The sequence below is a fragment of the Staurois parvus genome, unplaced genomic scaffold, assembly GCF_062004578.1.
Source record: "Staurois parvus isolate SC_StPar_1 unplaced genomic scaffold, SC_StPar_1.0 ptg000696l, whole genome shotgun sequence".
In the NCBI taxonomy this organism is placed as follows: domain Eukaryota; kingdom Metazoa; phylum Chordata; class Amphibia; order Anura; family Ranidae; genus Staurois; species Staurois parvus.
Genome location: NW_028318492.1, coordinates 4,692,508 through 4,718,165, shown reverse-complemented (window position 1 = coordinate 4,718,165; position 25,658 = coordinate 4,692,508). Strand labels below are relative to the sequence as shown.

The following is a 25,658-nucleotide window of genomic DNA, read 5'->3' as shown; positions in this document are numbered from 1 at the left end:
CAACTGTGGTACTGTAATAGGTTGCCACCTGTGCAATAAGTCCTTCCCTGAAATTTCCTTGCTACTAAATATTCCACAGTCAACTGTTAGTGGTATTATAAGAAAGTGGAAGCGACTGGGAACATCAAATCAGCCTGACCTCACAAATACACTCCTAAACCTTATGGACAGCCTTTCCAGAAGAGCTGAAGCTGCTATAGCTGCGAAGGGTGAGCCAACTCAATATTATTATAACTCTACGTACTAAGACTGGGATGCCATTAAAGGTCATGTGCATGTAAAGGGAGGTGTCCCAATACTTTTGTCCAGGGGGGGACTGACGACTCATGGGGCCCCCGGGCAATAGGGGATTTTGGGGTCCTTGCTCAAACTCAAAAAAGCCTATGAAAAAGGTACCAGGGGCATCTCATGGGGCCCTTGCTGACCCCGGGCCCTCAGGCAGTGCCCGAGTTTCCAAATGGTTAGTCCGCCCCTGCTTTTGTCAATCCTAGTGTATCTGTGCTACCTTTTTGTGGCTGTAATTGCTAGGGTAGATTCATGACACTCTTTAAAACTGAGATAAGCTGTGAAACATCAACAGTGTTACAGAACAAGTCCATTTGAATGTGTCTAGCTTACTGATAGCTATACCATGACCTGGGTAAATGAAACCCTTCAGACAATTATTTTTCCTTTCATTCTAAAGTAACACTGCAAAGACCTTTTAGTTTAAAAAAAAAAAAAAGTATTTTTTTAGCATCCAACTACAAATGTATAGGTCAGCTATTGTTTTGCTTATTGCTTAGAAAAAATTTCAGGGGTTAATTTGGCAGGCAATTATTGATGCTAATCCAGTCTATAGATTTTCATAAAATAAAGCCTGTCTAAACCATTATATAACCTGTTACCAGTAATTTTTAGTATTTTATACTAAAAAAAATGTCTTCATAGGAGAAGGAAGGGAAGAAAGAAGAGGCGGTGCAGATTGCCTGGAGTTGACTCAGTTTTAAAAAGTTTTCCTGCTAATGAAAAAGAAGAAAATGATGAAAATTGTAAGTGTGATGCTGTGGTTGTGCATATTTTTTATTTTTTTTAAAGCTGTTCAGAGATGAGTCAGTTGTTTTCCTCCTAACCAGCCAGCTGAATGACAAAAACTGACATGATTCCCCTATCCCAGTGGTCGGCAAGCCGCTGCTCGCGAGCCACATGCGGCTCTTTACACGCTTTAATGCGGCTCTTGTGTGCCGGGCGCCCGCTCCCCTCCCTCCTCTCGGGCGGCAGGGACTCTGCAGCGTGATCCGAAAAAAAAACAGCCAGGGCAGCGCGCTCAAATGCAATGATTGGCCAGTCTCGCTGCCACTCACATCCTGATAGCCAGCGATTGGCTGTCAGGATGTGTGTAGGCGGGGCAGCGTGACGAAAGTGAGAGGAGCTAGGCTCCTCTCACAGTCCGCCCTGAAAACCGGAACGGCACGGGAACACGGCAAAGGTAAGTGAATTGACACAGGGGGGACTTGGCTTACTACTTGCTACTTACTTACTACTACTATATGGGGGATGAATTACTATATGGGGGATGAATTACTATATGGGGGATGAATTACTATAAAAACTTATTGAAACTAAAAACAGTGTACCATCCTATGTATTTTCAGTTTTAAAAATGTGGCTCTCAAAATAAATTTCAACCGTGGTTTTGGCGAGATTTGGCTCAGTTGAAAAAAAAGGTTGCCCACCACTGCCCTATCCACATCTTCAAGGTGGATGAGGGAATCCTCCCCGCTGTGTCTTTGCAGTCTAACAGTGGGCAGACTAGCTCGCCATCAGAATACACTGATCAGTGTTTCAGTCTGTAGCCTGCCTGATTGAGCAGAAATTCTCCATCAGAGTGGTGAACAGAACTCTACCGTTTTTAGATTGACTTCTATTCAACCAGAGTAACGTACAGGGTCCGAACTTTGGTCGGTCCCTGCTAAGCTGGCAGAATTTCAATCCATGTATGGCCAGCTTTATATTCTGACTTTAAAGTGAACCTTTCTTGAGAACACATGAGAGCTGTTGCTGGCCTCTCTCTGAAAACAATGGCATTTATGCTGACCTTCTGGTTTCAATACTGACCTAGAACAAATATACAGGAACATTGTTGTAAAGCCAGAACTTATTTGCATGCTCCTTTTAGGTTAATGACTCTGAAGCTTTATGTTCAGCATGGCAGCCAGGCATCTGGTGTTCTCCATTTTTTTTGGTTACACCCCTTCCACATATGTACGCACGTACTAACAAAAAAGCACACCCTGGCGCCTACGTATGAATACCATGATTGCGATACACGTTACATATCACCGTGCACACCAGAATGATAGCAGTAATTCTAGCACCAGACCTCCTCCGTAACGCTAAACTGATGACCTATAATGGGCTTCAAAAGCGTCACCTATAGAAAATATATAGGGTACTAAAGTTTGTTGCCATTTCACGAGTGCACACAAATTTTAAGGTTTGACATTTTGGATATCCATTTACTCTATGCAACCTCATCTTTTTTATATTTTACAAAAAAATTGGATAATTTATTGCTTTTTGTGCCCTAAAATTAACTTGTGTATTTTTTACTGAAATTTTGCGTTTCCTAGACCTTTGATAATATCGTGACATAAAAAATTTGTACTGCCGCTATTTTATTCTCTAGGGTCTTTGATTTCAGAAAATATATCATGTTTTGGAGTTTTTTGTGTAATCTTCAAGCCTTTTTAAATGAGTTTTGTTTTTTTTTTTTTTTTTTTTTTTTTTTTTTTATAAACGTGTGCAAAAAAACCCACAAAAAACGCTCTGGCAGCAAAAAGGATAAGGCCGACACTCTCCTTTCCTGATGAGCACCCAATCGGTGCTTGTTACACTGCAAGGTCTGTCCCCTCCCTGCTAGTCCCTGGGTGCGATGCTGGAGACAGGCAGGAAGGGGAGGAAGAGATATACAGTGCAATGTTACAAATATTAAACGTTTATTAAACGTTATTAAAGTCTCCATAAAGCCCCTTTTTTTTAATTTAAAAGCCCAAGACATTACTTTAAAGCAGATTTTAATACAGATTTTTTTCTTAATTTTTTTTCTATCTGGACAAGTAGATTGTCATGAGGGACAAGTAGACTGGGGCACTGATTTAGTTCCTCTCTGGTGAAAATAATAAATCCACATGCTATATTTTTGATGGAGAAAAGTATGTGTGCTGACGACTACATTTTTTTCTTGAAGTGTGAACGTGGCCTTTTTTAAATTGCAATTTGTATGTAAATTCTAAAGTGTTTAAATCTTCAATATAACTGAACCTGGTCTTACTTTTTGGTTAGAAGCCTGTTAAAACAAAAATGTAGACGTAGAGTATATTCCCCACCCTTCTTTTTTTTTTTTTTTTTTTCTTTAACATATTTTAACAACCATTCAGATATTTTCCGTTTAACGTTGCCATTGTTCGTTCCTTGTGTGCCAAATAACGCTGATCTTAATTTATAATCTACATATTATGTTTGTTCATGTGCAAATTCTTCTTTGTAAAAATGTTTATGCTAAAAGTAAACCTTTTCCAGAGAGCATAGTCCTGAATGTTTATGTTCTGTTGTGCAGTGCTGAGAGATGAAAGTATGTATAAGACAAACACTTGAGGTAACCAGTCACTGTATTTATCTATCTCCTAGCACTAAGTAGTTCATCAGAGGACAGCGACGAAGGGACTGATGTAGAAATAAAAAGTGAAGAAAGTGAGTTTGAAGAAAAAGCAGAAATGGTATGTCATTTTTATTTCTGTGCTTCCTATTGACTGCATTGTATCACTAGTATCTCATTTTAGGATTAGAATAAATAAAATAGTCTCTCAGTCTGGTAAATAAAAGCTTTATATAAAGATGCACATAAAATTCAAGTGGGAAACCAAAATCTGTTACTCTGTATGCTTAACTGAGCCCATATATTTTTTTTTATGATGTTTTATAAGTTATTTTTGCTTCATGTGTCTTTTTTTTTTTTTTCCCCAGAAGGAAGAACATGAAATTCATTTGAAACGAGAAATGGAAGAAAAAAGTATTGTAATAGAAATTCCTGAAATTTTAAAAAAGAAGCTTGAAGAGGATTGCTACTACATAAATAAACGCAAACGAGTATGTTATTTCAGGGACATGGCTTTGTAAGCTTGCTAATGAATGGATATATCTTCTAATAAGATGTTATGGTAGGCACTTTATATTAGGTTAAAAATACTTAATTCGTATATTGAGCTGGGACCTCACACCAAGTCCTAGGATTTTTTGAATCCCAAATTTTGTGGGATATTTTTTGTCTGTTTAGTTTGCCGTTCATCATTTTAGCTCCCAAACTTATGATAGACATGCAGAGATCCAGAAAAATGTCACTTTGTTAGAACTGTAGTTCAGACTTTTAATATAGTGAGGAAAATCTGTGTAGGGACACAGGTTTTTGATACTAACAGAGGTTGTACCCCTTTTTGAGTTCTATGCAAAATGAAACAAAATCGTGTGCGTTAGCACATTTTGGTAAAGTTGTTTGTTTATTTTTTATTTTTTTTGTGCAATAAGTTATTGTTTTCTGTTTTTAGCTGGTCAAACTGCCTTGTCAGACCAACATCATCACCATTCTGGAATCATATGTGAAACACTTTGCAATTAATGCAGCCTTTTCAGCTAATGAGAGAATAAGGCATCACCAGACCACTTCCAATGTCAACATGAATGTACATTATATTCCACCAGAGAAAAAGTAAGCTCAGTAGTATGTTCTTTGGATTTAAGACTATTTCAATAGCTCTGGATTTATGTACAGTATCTCACAGAAGTGAGTACACCCCTCACAATTTTGTAAATATTTTATTCTAGCTTTTCATGTGACAACACTGAAGAAATGACACTTTGCTACAATGTAAAGTAGTGAGTGTACAGCTTGTATAACAGTGTAAATTCACTGTTCCCTCAAATTAACTCAACACACAGCCATCAATGTATAAACCACCAGCAACAAAAGTGAGTACTCCCCTAAGTGAAAATGTCCAAATTGGGCCCAAAGTGTCATATTTTGTGTGGCTACCATTATTTTTCAGCACTGCCTTAACCCTCTTGGGCATGGAGTTCACCAAAGCTTCACAGGTTGCTACTGGAGTCTTCTTCCACTTCTCCATAACGGCATCACGGAGCTGGTGGATGTTAGAGACCTTGCACTCCTCCACCTTCTATTTGAGAATGCCCCACAGAACCTCAATAGGTTTTAGGTCTGGAGACATGCTTGGTGAGTCCATCACCTTTACCCTCAGCTTCTTTAGCAAGGCAGTGGTTGTCTTGAAGGTGTGTTTGGGGTTGTTATCATGTTGGAATACTGCCCTGTGGCCCAGTCTCTGAAGGGAGGGGATTATGCTCCGCTTCAGTATGTCACAGTACATGTTTGCATTCATGGTTCCCTCAATGAACTGTAGCTTCCCAGTGCCGGCAGCACTCATGCAGCCCCAGACTATGGCGCTCCCACCACCGTGCTTGACTGTAGGCAAGACACACTTGTCTTTGTACTCCTCACCTGGTTGCCGCCACACACTCTTGATGCCATCTGAACCAAATAAGTTTATCTTGGTCTCATCAGACCACAGGACATGGTTCCAGTAATCCATGTCCTTAGTCTGCTTGTCTTCAGCAAAGTGCATTCTTTCTTGTGCATCATCTTTGGAAGAGGCTTCCTTCTGGGACAACAGCCTTGCAGACCAGTTTGATGCAGTCTGCGGCCATATGGTCTGAGCACTGACAGGCTGACATCCCCACCCCCACCCCTTCAGCCTCTGCAACAATGCTGGCAGCACCCATATGTCTATTTCCCAAAGACACTCTGGATATGACACTAAGCACTTGCACTCAGCTTCTTTGGTCGACCATGGCGAGGCCTGTTCTGAGTGGAACCTGTCCTGTTAAACCGTTGTATGGTCTTGGCCACTGTACTGCAGCTCAGTTTCCAAGGCTTGGCCATCTTCATGTAGAGCAACAATTCTTTTTTTTCAGATCCTCAGAGTTCTTTGCCATGAGGTGCCATGTTGAACTTCCAATGAACAGTATGAGAGAGAGCGATAACACCAAATTTAACACATCTGCTCCCCATTCACACCTGAGACCTTGTAACACTAACGAGTCATGTGACATTGGGGAGGGTAAATGGCTAATTGGGCCCAATTTCAACATTTTCACTTAGGGGTGTACTCGCCTTTGTTGCCAGCAGTTTAGACATTAATGGCTGTGTGTTATTTTGAGGCGACAGCAAATTTACACTGTTATTCAAGCTGTACACTCACTACTTTACATTGTAGCAAAGTGTCATTTTTCAGTGTTGTCACATGAAAAGATGTAATAAAATATGTACAAAAATGTGAGGGGTGTACTCACTTCTGTGAGATACTGTATGCCAAGACTATTGGCAATGCGAAGTCTTGCTGTTTATAACCTGTAGTGTCATGGATCCCATAATGCTTTGCAGTATTTCTGAAATGGGTACGGTTATGCTTACATCTTATATATGGTACCTTTTCTGTATTATTGCTGAATCAGTAAAAAAATTTTTAAATATATATATATATTTTTTTTTTTTTCTCATAGCGTTGAACTTTGTAAAGAAATGGTGGATGGCTTAAGAATTACCTTTGACTTCACCCTTCCGCTTATACTTCTGTATCCCTATGAGCAAGCACAGTATAAAAAAGTTACGTCGTCTAAATTTTTTCTTCCTATAAGAGAAGTGGTATCTTCTGGCAACAGGTACATTGTGTGTGTGTGTGTGTGTGTGTGTGTGTGTGTGTGTGTGTGTGTGTGTGTACACACTGCTCACAAAACTTAAAGGAACACTTTTTTTTCTTTTTTTTTTTTTATCAGAGTCTAGCATCAAGTCAAACTCCTGGGATATTGAGTAATCTCAGCTAAGTGGCAGAGGGGGTTGTTAATCATTTTCAGCTCTTCTTGTGTTAATGAAATTAACAGGTGCACTAGATGGGCAACAATGAGACAACCCCCAAAACAGGAATGGTTTGAAAGGTGGAGGCCACTGACATTTCTTTTCCCTACTCATCATTTCTGACTGTTTTTCACTAGTTTTGCATTTGGCTAGGGTCATTGTCACTACTGGTTAGCATGAGGCGATACCTCGACTCTACAGAGGTTGCACAGGCAGTCCAACTCCTCCAGGATGGCACATCAATACTTGCCATTGCCAGACGTTTTGTTGTGTCTCCCAGCAGAGTCTCAAGAGCATGGAGGAGATTCCAGTATACAGGCAGTTACCCTAGGAGAACTGGACAGGGCCGTAGAAGGTCCCTAACCCATCAGCAAGACCGGTATCTGGTCCTTTGTGCATGGAGGAACAGGATGAGCACTGACAGAGCCCTGCAAAATTACCTCCAGCTGGCCAGTGGTGTAAATGTCTCTGACCAAACAATCAGAAACAGACTTCATGAGGGTGGCCTGAGGGCCCGACATCCTCTAGTGGTCCCTGTGCTCCCTGCCCGGCACCATAGAGCTCGATTGGCATTTGCCATTGAACACCAGAATTGGCAGGTCCGCTGCTAGCGCCCTGTACTTTTTCACAGATTAGAGCAGGTTCACCCTGAGCACGTGTGAAAGGGTCTGGAGAAGCCATGGAGAACATTTTGTGCTGCCTGTAACATTGTTCAGCGTGACCGTTTTGGTGGCGGGCCAGTGATGGACTGGTGAGGCCTATCCATGGAGGGACGCACAGACCTCTACAGGCTAGACAATGGCACCCTGACTGTCATTAGGTATAGAAGTGAAATCCTTGGACCCACTGTCAGACTCTACGCTGGTGCAGTGGGTCTTGGATTCTTGCTGGTGCACGACAATGCCTGGCCTCGTGGCGAGAGCATGCAGGCAGTTCCTGGAGGATTAAGGGATTGATACCATGGAATAGCCCCCACGCTCGCCTGACTTAAATCCAATAGAAGATCTCTGGGTTATGTTTTAGTCCATCCGACAGCACCAGGTTGCATCTTAGACTGTTCAGGCGTTCAGTGATGCTCTGGTCCAGATCCGTGAGGAAATACCCTAGGACATCATCTATCGTCTCATTAGGAGCACCCCCGACGTCAGGCATGCATACAAGCATAAAATTTCAGCAAAATAGACTAGCCTGCTGCTTTTTTTTTTTTTCCACTTTGATTTTTGGGGTGTCTTTTGAAGTCAGTCGTCCTGTAGGTTGATTTTCCTCTCCAACAAACGATGGGGCATCCTTACGTTCTGAACATATTACCCAGTCCATATCAGTTTAGATGTCCAGCATGATATTTTTTCCCATTGAGACCTGATGTATTTTCAAAGTGTATCTATAATTTTTTTTTTGAGCAGTGTATTTGTAATAAATTTGTATAGATTTGCACTTGCCTTTTTTTTTTTTTTTTTTTAACCTTGCTACAAATGGAAACTAATATTTTCCCAGTAATAATAATGTTTGTTTCTTTTGTACTATTTCTCTAGGAACCAGGAGGAAGTATCACCAAGCCCTCCGCTTTTAAACCCTCCAACTCCCCAATCCACAGATAGCCAACCTACCACTGGAGAATCGGCTACTCCTAAAAGACGGAGGACGGAACCAGATATTTTACAGTCCTTAAGACGCTCAACACGTCACAGTACGAGCTGTGATAGGATGTCAGAAAGTAGTGCTTCTCCGCAACCCAAGCGTCGCCATGCAGAGACTCCAACATCGATGCCAAAATTGTTTCTGCATTTGGAGAAGAGTATGGTTTCTATTTTTACTATTCGCTTGATTTTTATTTTACTTAAAGCAGTGCTCAGCTTCCCCCAACTTGACCCATGTAATTATTTTCCCTCTTACCTGTAGTGCTGCATTCTTACACATTCATCTGCATGGTGAATCCAACTTTTTCTGTTGTTCACCGTTCTGGTGCCATACTGAGGGTGCAGCGCTGCCATCTTGGTCTTCCTTCAGCAGGTTGTCTCATCATTTATTCACCAGACCTGAAGCACCAGCTGCTGTGTACCAATCCTGTAGCCCATTTTGACCTAGCCAAGAATAGCGGCCGTAGGAGGAGTAGGCAAAAATTTAAACCAAATGCAAAAAATTATGAAATGGATAGAAAAAAACTTTAGCAATTCTGCTTGGTGAGGAAGTGTTAAAATTAAAATATTTCCCAAAAGGTTCTAAATGTCTCATGTAGGTGTTTAACTGAATAAACCTCAATTAAAAGTAAGAAGATTTAAAGGATCCAGTATTTAACAATTTCTCCTTGCCAAACGTGTAGGAAAGTTGCAGATCACTCTGTCCATGCTGATAAAATTGGGGATCTATGAAGTGGGTAAACTGAAACATTGGACCTGGGACAATATGAATAATTTGCTCTCTTCACTTCTTCCCCCAATCATTTGCTAAAGAACATGGCACCATGGTTAAATGCTTTTAATGGGGGGGGGGGATCATGGGGGTGGATTTTGCATCAAGAAACTAATGGTGCAGATTATGAAAAGAGGGGTACACATTAAAAAAAAAGTGCTTGAACTTCTATCTTAATCGCCTTTTAAATAAGACATCTGCATTAAAGTTTACTTGCACTTTGTTCTAGAAACACCTGTTCATAGTGGTTCATCATCACCAATTACTTTAACTCCAAGCAAAGAAGGTAGTTCCGTATTCTCTGGACTTGAAGGGAGACGAAACAATGAACTCAATGAGGTATTGTAAAAAGCATTTAACAGCCTTATAATTTTTGTTTTCCTAAATAGAATCTGCTATCTTTTTTAAAGTGATAGTAAAGGTTCAGATGTGTTTTTTGCTTAAAAACTTACTTGGCTGCTCTGCGTAGTGGTTTTACAGAGCAGCCCCAATCCTGTTCTAATCGGGTTCTGCATGGGCTCTCCTGGCTTCTCCCCCCTGCTCTCTTCCCCTAGAGCAAACTGCTTGCTCCCGAGTTGCCTCTGTGTCTCAGCCTTGCCCCTTTACTCCTTCCTCACTGGCTCTGATTGACAGCAGTGAGTAACATTGGCTCCTGCAGCTGTGGCTCTGCCAATGAGGAGGCAGAAATGTGGGAGAGTTTCTGCTCTCGTGCACATTGCTGGATCTAGGTTGACCCTTTTTTTTTTTTTTTTTTCCATTCAGCTTAATTGGATAAATGTTCACTGATAAAATTGTTAAACCATTTCTGTGTATGTTCTCCAGTGGGTCCATCAGCACAACAGAAGTTCTGAGCTGCACAGAAGACAGTTTGCACGCAAACCCTTGTGTCCTGTTGTGCCCAGAGCCCTCACATGTGCTCCTAGCAGCTGAAAATGTGTTTCTCTCGCAGCTGAATACAGTTAGGGGAATATGGCTATTTTTTTTTTTTTCAAATAAGGTACAGATTACTTTTTTTTGTTTTGTTTCTTACAGTCCACATAGACAATACCAGGTAAAGGATCTGCATTTAAACTGTGGTTATCCTTAAGGGTGAATTCACACTGTACGTTGACTGGCGTTTTACTGCGGTGTAGCACTGGTCACCACAAGGACACAATTTTTCTGTGTCCCATTCACACTAACAAATGCACACATGCTACATTTTATCACAACACGCTGTACAGGATTGCATGTCACTGTACAGCAATGCAGCGCACACTATAGGTGTCATAGAAAGTGGTAATGACATATGATTAAGAGCACTTTGACATTTTTAAGCTGTGGGTAACAAAGCCCATCTGAAGGAGGAACTTTTTGGGAGGTTTGGCGGAAAGGGAAAGACCTATTCCCATGCATTTAAATTAAATTGTACATTCAGCAAAATCCATAATTTTAATAATCACAGAAACCTACATGATTCTTTGAAATCCAGTGAAGAACAAGGGTTATGACAGTGGTGATGGTATGGGGTGAGATTAGATTTCTGAAGTGCTTGATGTTGTAACATATTCTAAAATAATACCTAATGCTAAGGTTAGTAATCTTGATGCGTATCTGGGGTGGGGGTGGGGGTCCATAGATCGTTAACTTTAGCTAAGGGAGCTCTTTGGTGTGCTTCTAGGCAAACCCACAAATGACTATTTAGAAGTAACATGATACACTGCTAAGGGGGAGTTCTGCATGGCTCTGTAATAAAACTGAATCTGCAGTGCAGGACTGCCAAAATTCCCCAAAGTTTGAGTTGAAATGTTACTTTCTGAGAAACCCTCTATCTCTAACTGCTTCACATAAACCTCAAAAAGGGCACTAGAGAGTTGGAGAGTTTGCAAGATATTTGCTGGAATGGACTCAGGATCCTAAATGGATACAGACGTTTAGGAATGAGAGTCCTTTTTGGGGCAGTGATATGGCCGAGCCCTAATAGCGTATACAAATAAATAAATAAATTTAAAAAAAATATATATCTTTCCACAATTTCGAAAGTCATCCCTGTTTTTTACATGGCTAACTATTACTCTCTGCTTAGTCAAAGGTGGCATATGAGCTGTATGCATTAATAAGAGGGGAGCCTTGTTTTCCAAAGCAGTGGGAAGATAGTTTGTAGTGCCTGCATGAGAGATATTAGAAAGTTAATGATGAGCATGCAGAATTTTGTATTAACTTGAAGGCAAGAATTGTCCCCAGAACAAGCTGAGAGGGAAAATCCTCTATGGGGACAGCTGTCTAAAAATTCCCCTCACTTTGAGAGATTTCTAATAAGTTCCTGTTGCATATTTTGAACAGGAAATGAAGGGAGATTTTCCTTTGTGGTTCAGACAGCAAAAAAAGTTTAACCCTTTCCTACTCTACCAAAAAATTAAAGAACAGTTTTGGCACTACATAAAGTTTAGAACAGCAGTTTAAATTCTGGGTGTTTCTTCAAATATGGTTTGCGTAAGCCCTGGGTGTTAACTTCTTTCATTGTTTGCTCTTTCCTTTTTATCTCCAATGACGTATTCTGTGTACATGTATTTGCAGTTACTCATCTTAAATTAATCTTGCTGTAGTTTTAGCCATGGCAGATGTGCAGTTTCATGATTTGGTTAATTGTTTGTTTTCCTTAATTTCCTCAGCATTGTTGGATATTAAATTTGAAGGAAGAGAAGTAGACTGTCTATATCTCTTAAACTGCACAGCATAAAGTGACCATTATAGACAACAGCTAGGGTTACCCATAAGTATGGTTGAATTGTATGACTATCTCAATTGATTTCCCAATTTGTTGTCTACTGTTGGAGGGAACATCGATCTGTTAACCCCATGTCCTTGAAAGACTGACACAGTCTCTTGCTCCATCCTCCTTTCCTGTCCTTAGATGAAAAAAAAGCAAGTCAGAGTGGGACTCAAACCTGTTAAACTGAGTATGGTCAAATGCATGGGTGAATCACCTTAAGGGTCAGTGAGAAGCCATGGATATTTTAAATATAAGTTTATTTACATAAAACAAGCGGTTTTACCATTTAGAGATTAGGATGGTCATATAAAACATTTTTTTTTTCTCCATATTTTGGAGGGTCAAGTGAACCTTTTTTTTTGTTAGTTGTCTAACATTAAAATACAACAGATCTTATTGATTGGACTCTTTACGTGAAAGAGAAAAGGACTGCTTGTATCATTCATGTTCCAGATTTTCCCTTCTGAAGTACAACATGCTATTTATGTGGTATGTTGCTCTTTTTATCCTTGGTTTTTTCTCTAACTTGAGAATCCTTTTGAATAAAAAGTTTTGAGTTAAAAATCAGCAGATCTTGATGAAGTTAGTAATGTGTGATTGGATTCAAATATTTTGTGCAGTCCGTAATGTATGTGTGTGTGCTTTGCTTGGATATTGATGTGTATAATTTGCAGCAGAGCTTGATGGCAGACACAAGATTATCAGGGTATTAAATATATTTATATCCTGAAATTTGCCGTGCACCTCCCTTTTTGAAAACGGTTTGGCTTGGTGATGGTTTACAGTTCTGTTAGAATGGGAAATCTCTGCTACCCCCTACTGTTTGTTTTACATTCTTGCAGCAGCTCTCTTAGTAATAGTCTGAATAGCTGAGACAAAGGTGGTTTGCTACATACAACACAACAGGGCAAAATGTACTGTATATTGAGAAATGGACAATTGCACATTTGATCTGGCAAAACTGGTATAAACCTCCACCTGACTGAATTCAGATATACTTCCAGTGCTAACTATAGCCAGTTCATGCGGCTGTGTCTTGGCACCATTTTCTTCCTTCAGGCACTGGCACCCTTTGCACATGTATGGATGCTTAAGCCAGAGAGTAATGATTGCCTGCTCAGTGCCAGAGGTTAAAATTCCATGGCAACAAAATCCAGCTGAGGCCTTCTTCAAAGGTATATTCATGAATTATGGAGAGTGAGGGTCCTATAGAGCTCAAGAGCGCACTTGTCCTTTATTTTTTAAAGTAAACTTTTTTTTTTTTCTTCATACCGTAGTACTGTAGTGTTTTAGGACATGTCTGCAAGTCTTATCCAAAAATTTGGCAAAGGGTTATAATTTATGTAATTAATTTTTTTTTTTCTTCCCTGTTGAAAGCTTTTTTCCTCATGCTGATTCAGTGTGTATTGTATTCAGATATCTTTTGACTTTTAAAATGACCACTAATGCCTAGTACACACGATGAGAAAATCCAACTGAAGGTTTTTGGAGGGATTGATCGATTAATCTGATCGTTGCTACACAGGTTTTTAAGATCTGATCATGACAGTTCATGCAAAATTATCCTAAAGGGACAAGTACGAAAAGTTTTCTCATAACAGAACTAAGCATTTTTGTTTAATTAGTACAGTATACATCTGTAAAAAATCAAGTGATTAAGACCGCGCATTTTTGGAAATGAAAGAATACATTACACCATTGTGGGAAGTTGTATTCTGTCTTTAAAGAGAATTTTAGTGACTCTAGTAGCCAATTTGTTTTCCATATGAGAGTGCATGTAATCTCAGGTAAAGGCAAGTACATCTAAATGCACAAATTTCCCAAATTTCCCTAGCATTTAAAAGCCTAAATACAGGAGTGCTATGTCACCTAATGGTATCTGATTTGGTCTGTTTTACATGCAGATTTGAGGCAAAATGTAAATGATTAGTTGGAGGCTGCATCTTTTATAGACCCAAGGAAAACTCCTTTGGACTTTGCTGTTCACATTCTTTTGGCTTTTTAGTGTTTGAAATGTTACCGTATTTTTCGCTCCATAAGACGCACCTGACCATAAGACGCACCTAGGTTTTAGAGGCAGAAAACAGGAAAAAAAAAATTCTGAACTAATGGACTGCAGACACAGTACAGGAGATGACCAGAGACTGCAGGCAGCACAGGGATGACCAGAGACTGCGGACATACTACAGGAGATGACCAGAGACTGCGGACAGTACAGATGACTGCTGACCTTTGGGGAGGTGGGGAGCGGGTACCTGAATTTGACAGGTACCCGCTCTTACTTCCGCAGAGTTTTTGTTTGATCTTACCTGTTCCTCGATCCAGCCGCGCGCTGTCTTCCCGGATTCTGTAATGGCGCTCGGCATGACAGCCGGGTGCCCAGTGCGCATGAGCGAGAAGCACTTGCGCTTTGTGATTGGTCCGGCGGCTTCTGGGATCTGTCATGTGTCCCAGGTAACGCCTTACCATTCACAAAAAGCACCGCTTCTTGCGTATGCGCACTTGGCACCCAGCTGTCGTGCCCAGTGCACACTACAGAAGCCGGAAGACAGCGCGCCGCTGGATAGAGGAACAGGTAAGATCAAAGAACAAAGTAAGAGCGGGTACCTGTCAAATTCAGGTACCCGCTCCCCACCTCCCCAAAGGTCAGCAGGCATCTCCATAAGGTCCCGCTGCAGAGCTGAGCGGCCGGCCCGGTATTCTGACACGGCCGCTGTGGAAATACTGGACCGGCCGCTCCATATTCGCTCCATAAGACGCACTGACATTTTCCCCCCTTTTTTGGGGGGGAAAAAGTGCGTCTTATGGAGCGAAAAATACGGTAAGTATAGTTTTACTGCATAAATGGATCCTGAAAATATCCTTTAATATACAGAAGTGATATGTTAATGTAGAGTGCAGAGTTTGATTCCTATTGCTTTAACACTTTTTGTGACACCACATATTGAAAATAAATACCACATGCAGCACCAACTGCATTCACTCAGCCTGTGATAAACAGATTTTACTTTTACACAAAACAAAGGCATCAGATTTTATAACCTAAACACCTACACATTTTTTCCTCAAGCCTTTTTTTTTTTTTTTTTTTTTTTTAGAAGTTCTGTTTGTGCTGCTATGTAAAACTGGCATTAACATGCATTTTAAAAGAATCTATACACTGCTTTTGATAACGCAGTGAGCTCTTTCTTTCCATAGGTGTTGTCTTGGAAACTAATGCCAGAAAATTACCCTCAAAGTGATCAACCCCCACCTCCTTCTTACATATATGGGTCACAACATCTGCTCCGCTTGTTTGGTAAGAGATCTCTCATAAAATGGCTAAAAGCTAATTCATATCATTGACCGTTTTTTCATAACTCCAGTGGCAGACTTCATATTCTGAGTAGATCAGCCTCAATTGTCAAAACTGTAGTCTGTATACATGAAATATAATTTTTAAGGTTCATAACATCTCACCAAGTCTCCACTGAGGCTGCCCATACACAAATGTTTTTGTAGCAACAACCTGGGCAAGCCTTTTTTGCATTGAAATCTGAGCTCCAGGCTTTCCCTGCCTTGCAGCTTCACAGCCGGTTGCCTACTGTGCATTCATGAAGAGCGCTATGCTTTGTGAATGGGTCGCAGTCTTCTGGAACAGGTGACGTGTCCCAGAAGCCTGTGAGGGAAGGAGGGCGAACCTTTCCGCTCAGATTGCTGCGGTACATCTGTTCATAAGTGGAAGCAGGTACCTGTCAAATCCAGGTACCTGCTCCTCACCCCCCTTCCCCGCCACCCCAATAAAGTTCCAAATGTGGCAGTGGAGGGGGGGGGTGGATGCAGACAAGTGGAACTTTCCCTTTTGGATAAAGTTCCACTTAAAAATAGAATTGGATCCTGCAAATTATAATTTTAGTACAGCCTGTTCTAAATCGTGAAATGTTTACATGTTACTACATGGAAGCTATCATTTTTTTTTTTTTCTCCCTTGGCACTTCCTGCTCTGCCTCTGTATACTTGAGTGCCATCTTGAAACAAGAATCTGGTCCAGCCAGAATCCTTTTTATGGTTTAAGACTGGCCATAGATAATGCAGTGTACAAAATTTCATGCTTGTACCCACGCTTTTCAGTGTGCCCTTTCACAGCCAAGAGAGTTTGGGTTATTGAGGAATATGATATATTTCTTTAATGGGAATATGATATACATGGTACAATCGGGCTCTAGAAAATACCCTCCGACACAGCTATCCCAGCAACTACAATTAAATTGTGCTTTTTGCAGTAGTGAGGGGGCAAAAGAAAATCGGGCTTAATATACCAAAAGGAATCTTAAAGGACTCATGGCTTGAAACAACACTAGTGGAGGCAGCCGGCTAATTCTCTAGTTTGAGTGGTGTGCACTGCAGCAATAACTATCTCCTCCTTTTAATTTAAGAGTAATAGCAGTAGACTGCAATCCTCAGGGTAAGCTCATCAAAGATTTAGGTAACTCAGAAATGGAGTTAATAGTGACTCTTTGCAAGCAGGAGAGATGCTTTATGGCAGAAAAGAGTGCAAATGATGGTGCTCAGTCCCACAGCTCCATCCTCTTCCATGGCAAAACTGGTGGGAATGCAGAATAATGGCCCCCAGCAGCCTTAAAATAAGCGCAACTGGACTACTCACTAAGTGCGTTTTCAGAGAGGGCAAGTACGGAGAAGATTCTAGTAGGTTTGGACTTGGAAAAGCGTTATTTGGCTAACTTCACCAGAACTGGGTCTGGAAAGTTTACCTGGAAGGTCACCTCCAGGCAAGCACTGCAACTTCCAGTCCACTAGGGTCCTAATGCAGTGCCATCAATCTAGCTCCCCACATGGAGGGGTAAGCCTTCAGTAGTGTTGCAAAAGAGTTTTGATTGAAGAAAAAAAGTGCATGTAGAAAAAGGCAAGCCTTTACAATGGCAGAGCTGAAAAAGCTGTTCTTCCTCTTAGGACAGTAGCAAAAAACTGAGACATGCTTGGTAGTAAGAGGGGCTATACTGGGCTGACCTGTAGTTGTTTGCTGGTGTTCAGTCCTGTATGTAGCAGTATAACCTGTAGGTTAAAGGCTTTGGGGTTGATTTACTAAAGCCAAATAGGCTGTGATCTGTGCAAAGTGCAGTTGCACCTTTCAAGAGCAGTTACTCCAGAGCTTAGTATATGAGCAGAAGGTCTGCTGACTTCCATCATCCAATCATGTGGAAGCAAAAATGCTGTTTTTGTTTTTTTTTGCTTGCATGTGATTTATGAAGCACTGGAGCAACTGCACTTGCAGAGTTCAACTGCAGTTTGCTAAGAACACAGTCTAATTTGCCTTCAGTAAATTGACCCCTTTCGTATCCCTCAATGGATATTGCCCCTCAATCTATTGTCCATTGAGGGGCACATTGTTTTTTATATTCATGAAGGGCTGTATCCTTCATTGGACTGTGAAAAATGGATTTTACAGTGCATACTAGATTGAAATTTTTTTCAGAATCTGCTCTGCCAGTCACCTGCATCTAAAATCCAGTTTGAAGGTCTGTATCCCACTCTGCAAAATGGGTTGAAAGCATAGTTGCTACCAACTGGTATGTAATGTGGCCTTTTAAAAATAAGCAACCAAGACAGAATGTCTTCCAGTCTGGTACTGGTTTGTTCTTACCCCTGTGCCCAGCGGAGGTGTAAATTTATATAGTGTAGGGGATTAACCTGAAGCTTGTTTGCTCTCCAGTGGCAACAGGCACATTTTAATGTAAGAGCAGGGAGACATACACTTTCATGTAGATGTGTGACAAATTAGGGCTTCAAATTTTGCTAATAAAAGGCTTTGATTGGAATTTAGGTTTGGGGAAGATGCAGGACATTTTTTGAGTGGATTTGACATTTTGTGCAAGTGGTGTTTTTTTTTTTTTTTCTCTGCTTTACTAACCAATAACCATTTTTAATATCCAATTTTTATCTGCAAGATGTATATTTTATAACTAGGAACGTTTCAGTAGTGTGAAATATACAGCTATATGAAGTAATAATTTTACAAATCTACGAACGCATAATTTTAAAATATTTAGAATAAAGGTTTAAATCTGGCATGGCAAATTTCTATTTTATAGGTGATATGCAGCTCTCATTCGTTCTGTGACCCGCAGTGGTATAAAAAAAACAAATAACCCCCAGCTGTTCATTATTTGACAAATTACTATATTTACCGTATTTTCCGGCGTATAAGACGACCCCCTACTTTTCCTGTTAAAATATAGGGTTTGAGCTATACTCGCCGTATAAGACTACCCCTCTTCCAACACACACCAAATAAAAATGAAAAAACATCAGATTTGATTTCAATATGGTTTGCTATTTCAGTATGGTATTCCAATGATGGGGTGCTATTCCTCCCACTGACACCAATGATGAGGCACTACTCCTCCCACTGACACCAATGATGGGGCACTATTTCATCCACTGACACCAATGATGGGGCACTATTCCTCCCACTGATACCAATGATGGGACACTATTCCTCCCACTGACACCAATGATGGTGCCCCATCATTAGTGTCAGTGTGTGAGGAATAGTGCCCCATCATTAGTCAGTGGGAGGAATAGTGCCCCATCATTGGTGTCAGTGGGAGGAACAGTGTCCCATCATTGGTGTCAGTGGGAGGAATAGTGTCCCATCATTGGTGTCAGTGGGAGGAATAGTGCCCCATCGTTGGTGTCAGTGGGAGGAATAGTGCCCCATCGTTGGTGTCAGTGGGAGGAATAGTGCCCCATCGTTGGTGTCAGTGGGAGGAATAGTGCCCCATCGTTGGTGTCAGTGGGAGGAATAGTGCCCCATCGTTGGTGTCAGTGGGAGGAATAGTGCCCCATCGTTGGTGTCAGTGGGAGGAATAGTGCCCCATCGTTGGTGTCAGTGGGAGGAATAGTGCCCCATCGTTGGTGTCAGTGGGAGGAATAGTGCCCCATCGTTGGTGTCAGTGGGAGGAATAGTGCCCCATCGTTGGTGTCAGTGGGAGGAATAGTGCCCCATCGTTGGTGTCAGTGGGGAGGAGGAATAGTGCCCCATCGTTGGTGTCAGTGGGGAGGAGGAATAGTGCCCCATCGTTGGTGTCAGTGGGGAGGAGGAATAGTGCCCCATCGTTGGTGTCAGTGGGGAGGAGGAATAGTGCCCCATCGTTGGTGTCAGTGGGGAGGAGGAATAGTGCCCCATCGTTGGTGTCAGTGGGGAGGAGGAATAGTGCCCCATCGTTGGTGTCAGTGGGGAGGAGGAATAGTGCCCCATCGTTGGTGTCAGTGGGGAGGAGGAATAGTGCCCCATCGTTGGTGTCAGTGGGGAGGAGGAATAGTGCCCCATCGTTGGTGTCAGTGGGGAGGAGGAATAGTGCCCCATCGTTGGTGTCAGTGGGGAGGAGGAATAGTGCCCCATCGTTGGTGTCAGTGTGGAGGAGGAATAGTGCCCCATCGTTGGTGTCAGTGTGGAGGAGGAATAGTGCCCCATCGTTGGTGTCAGTGTGGAGGAGGAATAGTGCCCCATCGTTAGTGTCAGTGGGGGAGAGGAGCGGCTGCTCCTTCTTCCAGTTCGGCCGCTCGATTTTCGCGGTGCCGCTCGGCTCCGCCTCCTCGCCGGTGATTGGTCGCCTGTGTGCCTTTCCAGTGCTGGCGCCCAATCACCGGTGAGGAGGCGGAGCCGAGCGGCCGCGTGACCATCGAGCGGCCGCGCTTCCTGGACCGGATCATCGTGGGACCGGAGCCAGGTAAGGTACAGCAGCCCCTCTGCCCACCCCTGTACTTAGTGTCCGTTGGAGGAAGAGGCCTCGAAAAAGTGCCGCCCTGACACCGGCTCGCACCGGCGTATAAGACGACCCCCGACTTTTCAGAAGATTTTCAGGGTTTGAAAAGTCGTCTTATACGCCGGAAAATACGGTAATCCCAGAGAAAGTCAATAAAATATTTCCAGGAGGTAAATTTATGTAAACTACCATTTTTCTATACGTTAAGTGCCATAATAATTTTCTGGAATTAAGTAGGTGCAACCCTCAGTCGACATATTGCACCCCACAATAGCCACAATATGACCCTTTCGAACCCTTTAGTTTCATGCCTGGTTTTAAATGAAATGCCCTGTTTTTTTTTTTTTTTTTTTAAAGTCTCTATACATTTCAAAATTCAGCAATTAAGAATGTTTGTTTTTTGTTTTTGTTTTTTTCTAGTGAAACTTCCTGATATAATGGGAAAAATGTTCTTTGATGAGAAGAACTTAAAAGTTTTGCTCAAGCATTTTGAATTGTTTCTAAGGTATGTGAATAGTTCAGATTCCTGTACTGGGCTCCTGTTTAACTCTACGTACCAAGAGGAGCTGTGTATGTTTGCATATTAAGAGACAAGATGGTTATGTGATGAGTATTGTTTATGTATGGCAAGGCTTTTTTTACTCTGTGTTGGACACCTGTTTATAGAGCCTGATATATATATATATATATATATATATATATATATATATATATTTTTTTTTTTGTACAGATGCTCAATTCTGGGTCAAACTTGCAATGAGCATTGTACAGGGGATCAGAAGGGCAGAGCACAGGGGATCCAGGAAAGAACAGCACAAGGGGGCCTGGAGGAAACAGTACTGGAGGGCACAATACTGGGGTCTGTAGCAGTTTTCCTCATGCAGAGTAGCTCAGGAAAGCTTCTGGAACATATCTGGCACACTGATCCCCCACCTTCCCTCCTCTCGTGTCCCTCCCGAGTGATGTCACACACTGGCATCTGGGACAGACGAGAGGAGAGGGTCGACTGGGATCAGCGCAGGACAGTGATGCAAGTTTCCCTCTGCAGCTTAACTGTCTGCTCAGTAGGAAAGGGATCTAACCTGTCATTCCACTGATTTGCACTGCACACCAGTCAGTCTTTAGTTTGTGATGGACAGGTAGATCATGGTGGAACCCCGGTTGAGAAACACTGCTCTAGATATTGGTCTCACAATTTTACTGAGAAGAGGAAAAAAAAACAATTTACTGACCAGACTATAGGTAAACATTATGCTGTGATGGAGAACATTTTAATAGGATGTTTTAAAGGACATAATGATAAACTAAATTTGTCAAATTTACCCTCATACCTGTCAAGGCCTTAGAGTAGAACAGAAACTATAATCTACTGTATCACAACAATCCCCCAAATGTAGAAGGTACATTAAATTGTAGCCTTTCCCTTGCAGTGCCCCCTAGTGGCAGAAATGCAGATACCCCTTGTCTGAGAGCTGCTTTAACCATTAGCCGCCCGGCCAATAGCCGTTTGGCGGCTTGAAAAGCGCTGCAGCTTTCCGGGTCCACGCCATTTGGCGTGCTCCCGCACATGCGCCGTTTGCGCTATTGCAGAGCGGCGCAGCAGCGGGATCTGTCACCGCCCGTGCACCTCGGACACGGCCGATGACAGATCCGAGTACCGGCTCCCGTTGCCGGTACCATGTGACCTGCCGCGACCAATCACAGCAGGTCACATGACAGTTGTATACAATGGATGGCTTCATTCATGATGCCATCCATTGTATACTAGTGCCTAGCTGTGAATGGTCACAGCTAATCACATGCACATGTCATGTGATTAGCTGTGACCAAATCACAGCTAAGCACAAAAAAAAAAAAAAAAAAAAAAAGCTGAATGAATCGATTTCATTCAGCTAAATGCTTGCTTATAGCAAAGTAATTCTTTGCTATAAGCAAATTGTGTTAAAAAAAAAAAAAAAAAAAAAATACTGATCACTTCCCCAAAGTAGTACAATGTTACTATGGTAACATTGTACTATTTTGGTCATAGTAAAATATGAAAAAAATCTTAAAAAAAATTAAAAAAAAATGTAATAAAAAATTAAATATAATAAAAAAATAAAAAAAAATTAAAAAAAAATATAATTTTTTTTTTTTTTCATACTGTCACCAGTCAGTGTCCCTGTTCACCGCCATGCCAGTTATATGATGACGCTGTACTGCACTGGTGACAGTATGTAAAAAAAAAAATAGTGAAAATAATATTTTTCATTTTTTCATTTTCGGAAAAATTATGACAAAAAAATACAACTTCAAAAAACTCGCCATGCCTCTTATGAAGTACGTCCGACTGTCTACTCAGCAAAAAGGGGTCATTTGGGGATATCTGTACTATTCTGACATTCTTGGACCTCAAGAAATTAGATTGGCTGTCAGTACTTCAGGATTGATCAATATTCAGATCTATACCATAGTTTGTGAACTCTATAACTTTCCTACAAACTAAATAATACATCCTAATTTGGGTTATTTTCACCAAAGACATGTAGCAGAATACATCTCGGCCTAAATTTATGAAGAACAATTATTTATTTGTAAACTTTTATAACAGAAACAAAGAAAAATGTGTTTTTTTTTTTCAAAATTTTTGGTCTTTTTTTGTTAATTTAGCAAAAAATAAAAACCCCAGCGGTGATTAAATACCACCAAAAGAAAGCTCTAGTTGTGTGAAGAAAATGATAAAATTTTAGTTTGGGTACAATGTTGTATGACTGCGCAATTGTCATTCAAAGTGTGAGAGCGCTGAAACCTGAAAAATGGCCTGGGCAGGAAGGTGTAAAATTGCACGGTATTGAAACGGTTAAGAAGTAAATTGTTACTTGAATTGTATTTCAGGATTTGCTTGTCAGCTGAAAGAACCTTACATAAAGTCTCAGAAATCCTTTCATTAAGCTCTTCATGTTATATCTAGATCTATGACATGTTATTCAATCTATATATTCTCAATTTAAAAGAACATATTCCACTTTTTTTTTTTTTTCCTCCGTGCTGTCCTAGGCAATCCACTGCCCAGCACCATGCGGTGGCCAAATGGAACTTGATGAACTGTCACCGTGTGACCTGTAAAAAAAAAAAAAAAAAAAAAAAAAAAAGTTAAAGAAAAAAAGTGACCAGTGGAATGTGCAACGCATTAGCCTGTCATTCCACTGAATTGCACCGCACACCAGTCATTGCGTTGTAATGGTTGGTGTCAACAGACCCCTAAAGTGCATTTCAAGACAAAAACTTGTTTTTTTTTTTTTTTTTGTAGTTTTTAATATAGTGGGGAAGGATTAAAAATATTGCTATCTTGGGGCTCTGTTATAGTTACCGTCACTGACTACAGTTTCGCCAGATAGCATTTGAGGCACAGCGAGAAATAAAAATCTGACGGGTGTTATAGTCTTCCCCCTACCCTACTTATAAAAACATTTTGATTTCTTTCTGTCGTGGTACTGTATGGAACTTCCTGTCACTTTCTGTCTGGTAAAACGGCAGAACAGAAAAGGAAGGGAAATTTGGCTATTTGAGCCCCAGATTTCACTAAAAATGTAATGGAGGTTTTGCCCTTCCCCACTCCAAAAGTCCAAAAGTGAGCAAAACAACTTGGCATACAGGTTAACTTATTCCAACAGAAGGGGATCCCCTTATTAAGTGTGTATTCAAAATTTAAAGTGGAGCTTCACCCAAAAGGGGAAGTTTTTTTTTTTTTTTTTTTTTTTTTCCTTTCCTTTTTGTTTTAAGGCCTCGCTCCCTGTCTTAGTAAGGACACCTTTGGGAAGTGGGGGGAATCTGGTACCCGATTTTGACAGGTACCCATCCCACTTCCGCTATGATCTCCTAGGCAGTGAGGACACCGCTGGATCCTAGGACAGGTGAGTGGCTGTTCTTCCTTTTTTTTTTTTTTTAAAGTCAGCAGCTACAGTTTTTTGTAGCTGCTAACTTTTTTATTTTTTGTTCACCGGAGATTGGAGCTCCACTTTAACTTATCCTTCATTTACCATTGCTGAGATATCAGTGGTGGTCTGCCTTGATCCCTGTTCATAATTAAGGTGCTCATTTCAAATTTCTAGCCAAGTTGTTAGGGGCTTATGTACATGTGGCTTTGCTGTCATGTGCTGGCTTTTACATTTGAATGCAGTACGGCTCAAATACATGCTCCTGAACACAAAAGGCTGTATTTGCCTACTTTTGCTGCAATTCAAATGCATCTCTAATAGGACATGCTATCTGAGAAACTGAACATGAAACTGATTAAACAGACTCATCCCCCTTGTTCCTTAGAGGTTAGTAGGTATCTACTGACTTGCATTTCTAATATCAAAACAAAGGTAAAGCATGCTTGTGTAAGAAGTATTAAGGTTATGTTTCCTTGTTGGACTCTTGAAAATGCAGAACATTTTATCTATTTTAGCCATGCTCAATTTTAAATTCTGGTGGGAATTTCTCACTATTAGTCATGCATGGTTGCTGACACATTGAATCACATTCTGGTTTTAACAGTTTTTGTGTGGAGCTGGTCCTTGGCATGTGTTCCATTTTTTTTTCTTAAATATTTTATTTTGTTTTGTTCAGTTTATATTTGTAAATTACCATATTATCTACACTGGATAACTTTCTAGATTACCTAAAATAATGTTCCCATACTTACTGAATCAAGGTGCCCTCCCTGGTTATAGGTAATAAACATGTAAATCTGTGTCTAATTCATTGGTTTTTGGTTCATAGATTTCTTGCGGAGTATCACGAAGACTTCTTTCCAGAATCTGCCTATGTGACTGCCTGTGAAGCCAACTACACCACCAAGAACCCTCGTGCCATTTACTGAAATTTTGTCATTTATACAGTCTGTGAACTGCTTGGATGCCCAATTATATGGTTGTATATTTTAGGAAATGTGAATTTGTGAAATGAACTTTAAGAAAAGCATATATAGATCATCAGACAGGAAATAAGACTATTACCATTTTACTTCTCAACCTTGTGATTTGATGAAGAAATTAATTGGTTGTCATGGTTTTGCAAATTGTCAACTCATCACATCTGTTTGGGGAAAAAAAATTGTAGTCTTATAAATTTGTCTTGTTAAAATGTTTCTTAAATAAAATGTGCTATAAACAATTGGAGGGTTTCCTTTCTTTTTAGTGTTTCTGAATTTGCTGGTTATGTAGAAAGATGGGGTTTGGATTGTCAGTGTTTATTTTTAAGGGACTCTTGAAAACCTGCTCACCAACCTACCTATACTCTCCTTTGACATGTGTCCTAGCTAACTGAGTTTTGATCACAGAGCAGCAGAGTGGTGGTGGAGTAAGGGAAATATGAATATAAGTGGCTCATGGGGTGGGCTTTAACCACTTGCCCTCCAGAGGATTTACCCCTCTTCCAGACCAGGCCATTTTTTGTGATACGGCACTGCGTTACTTTAACAATTATGCTGTCATGCAATGCTGTACATAAATTAATGTTTCTGTGTTTTTTTTCCCACAAATAGAGCTTTCTTTTGGTGGTATTTGATCACCTCAGCGTGTTTTTTATTTTTTGCGCTATAAACAAAAAAGACTGACCATTTTTGGAAAAAAAATATTTTTGACTATATGCTATAAAACATCAAATTAAAAGAATTTTTTTTCCTAAATTTAGGCCAAAGTGTATTCTGCTACATGTCCGCCCCCCCCCAAAAAAAAAATCCAAATAAGTGTATACTAATTGGTTTATGTAAAGGTTATAGTATCTACAAGTGTGTGTGTGTGTG

At 40.8% G+C, this 25,658-nt stretch overlaps 1 protein-coding gene across 3 annotated transcripts in view; it reads left to right on the top strand.

Moving 5' to 3' along the window:
• MSL3 (MSL complex subunit 3) overlaps nt 1–25,027 on the top strand; it is a 45,451-nt gene extending 20,424 nt beyond the window's left edge. For 2 of the 3 annotated variants that reach the window (XM_089652998.1, XM_089653000.1), the window contains 10 exons: nt 931–1,031; nt 3,670–3,758; nt 4,006–4,128; nt 4,584–4,744; nt 6,610–6,768; nt 8,494–8,756; nt 9,600–9,709; nt 15,321–15,420; nt 20,309–20,393; nt 24,635–25,027. In XM_089652998.1, the coding sequence (XP_089509124.1) occupies nt 931–1,031; nt 3,670–3,758; nt 4,006–4,128; nt 4,584–4,744; nt 6,610–6,768; nt 8,494–8,756; nt 9,600–9,709; nt 15,321–15,420; nt 20,309–20,393; nt 24,635–24,734 (1,291 nt within the window). In that variant the 3' untranslated portion in view covers nt 24,735–25,027. The remainder of the gene's footprint in view (nt 1–930; nt 1,032–3,669; nt 3,759–4,005; nt 4,129–4,583; nt 4,745–6,609; nt 6,769–8,493; nt 8,757–9,599; nt 9,710–15,320; nt 15,421–20,308; nt 20,394–24,634) is intronic. The other variant, XM_089652999.1, reaches the window with a different exon arrangement.
• Nucleotides 25,028–25,658: the final 631 nt, after the last annotated feature.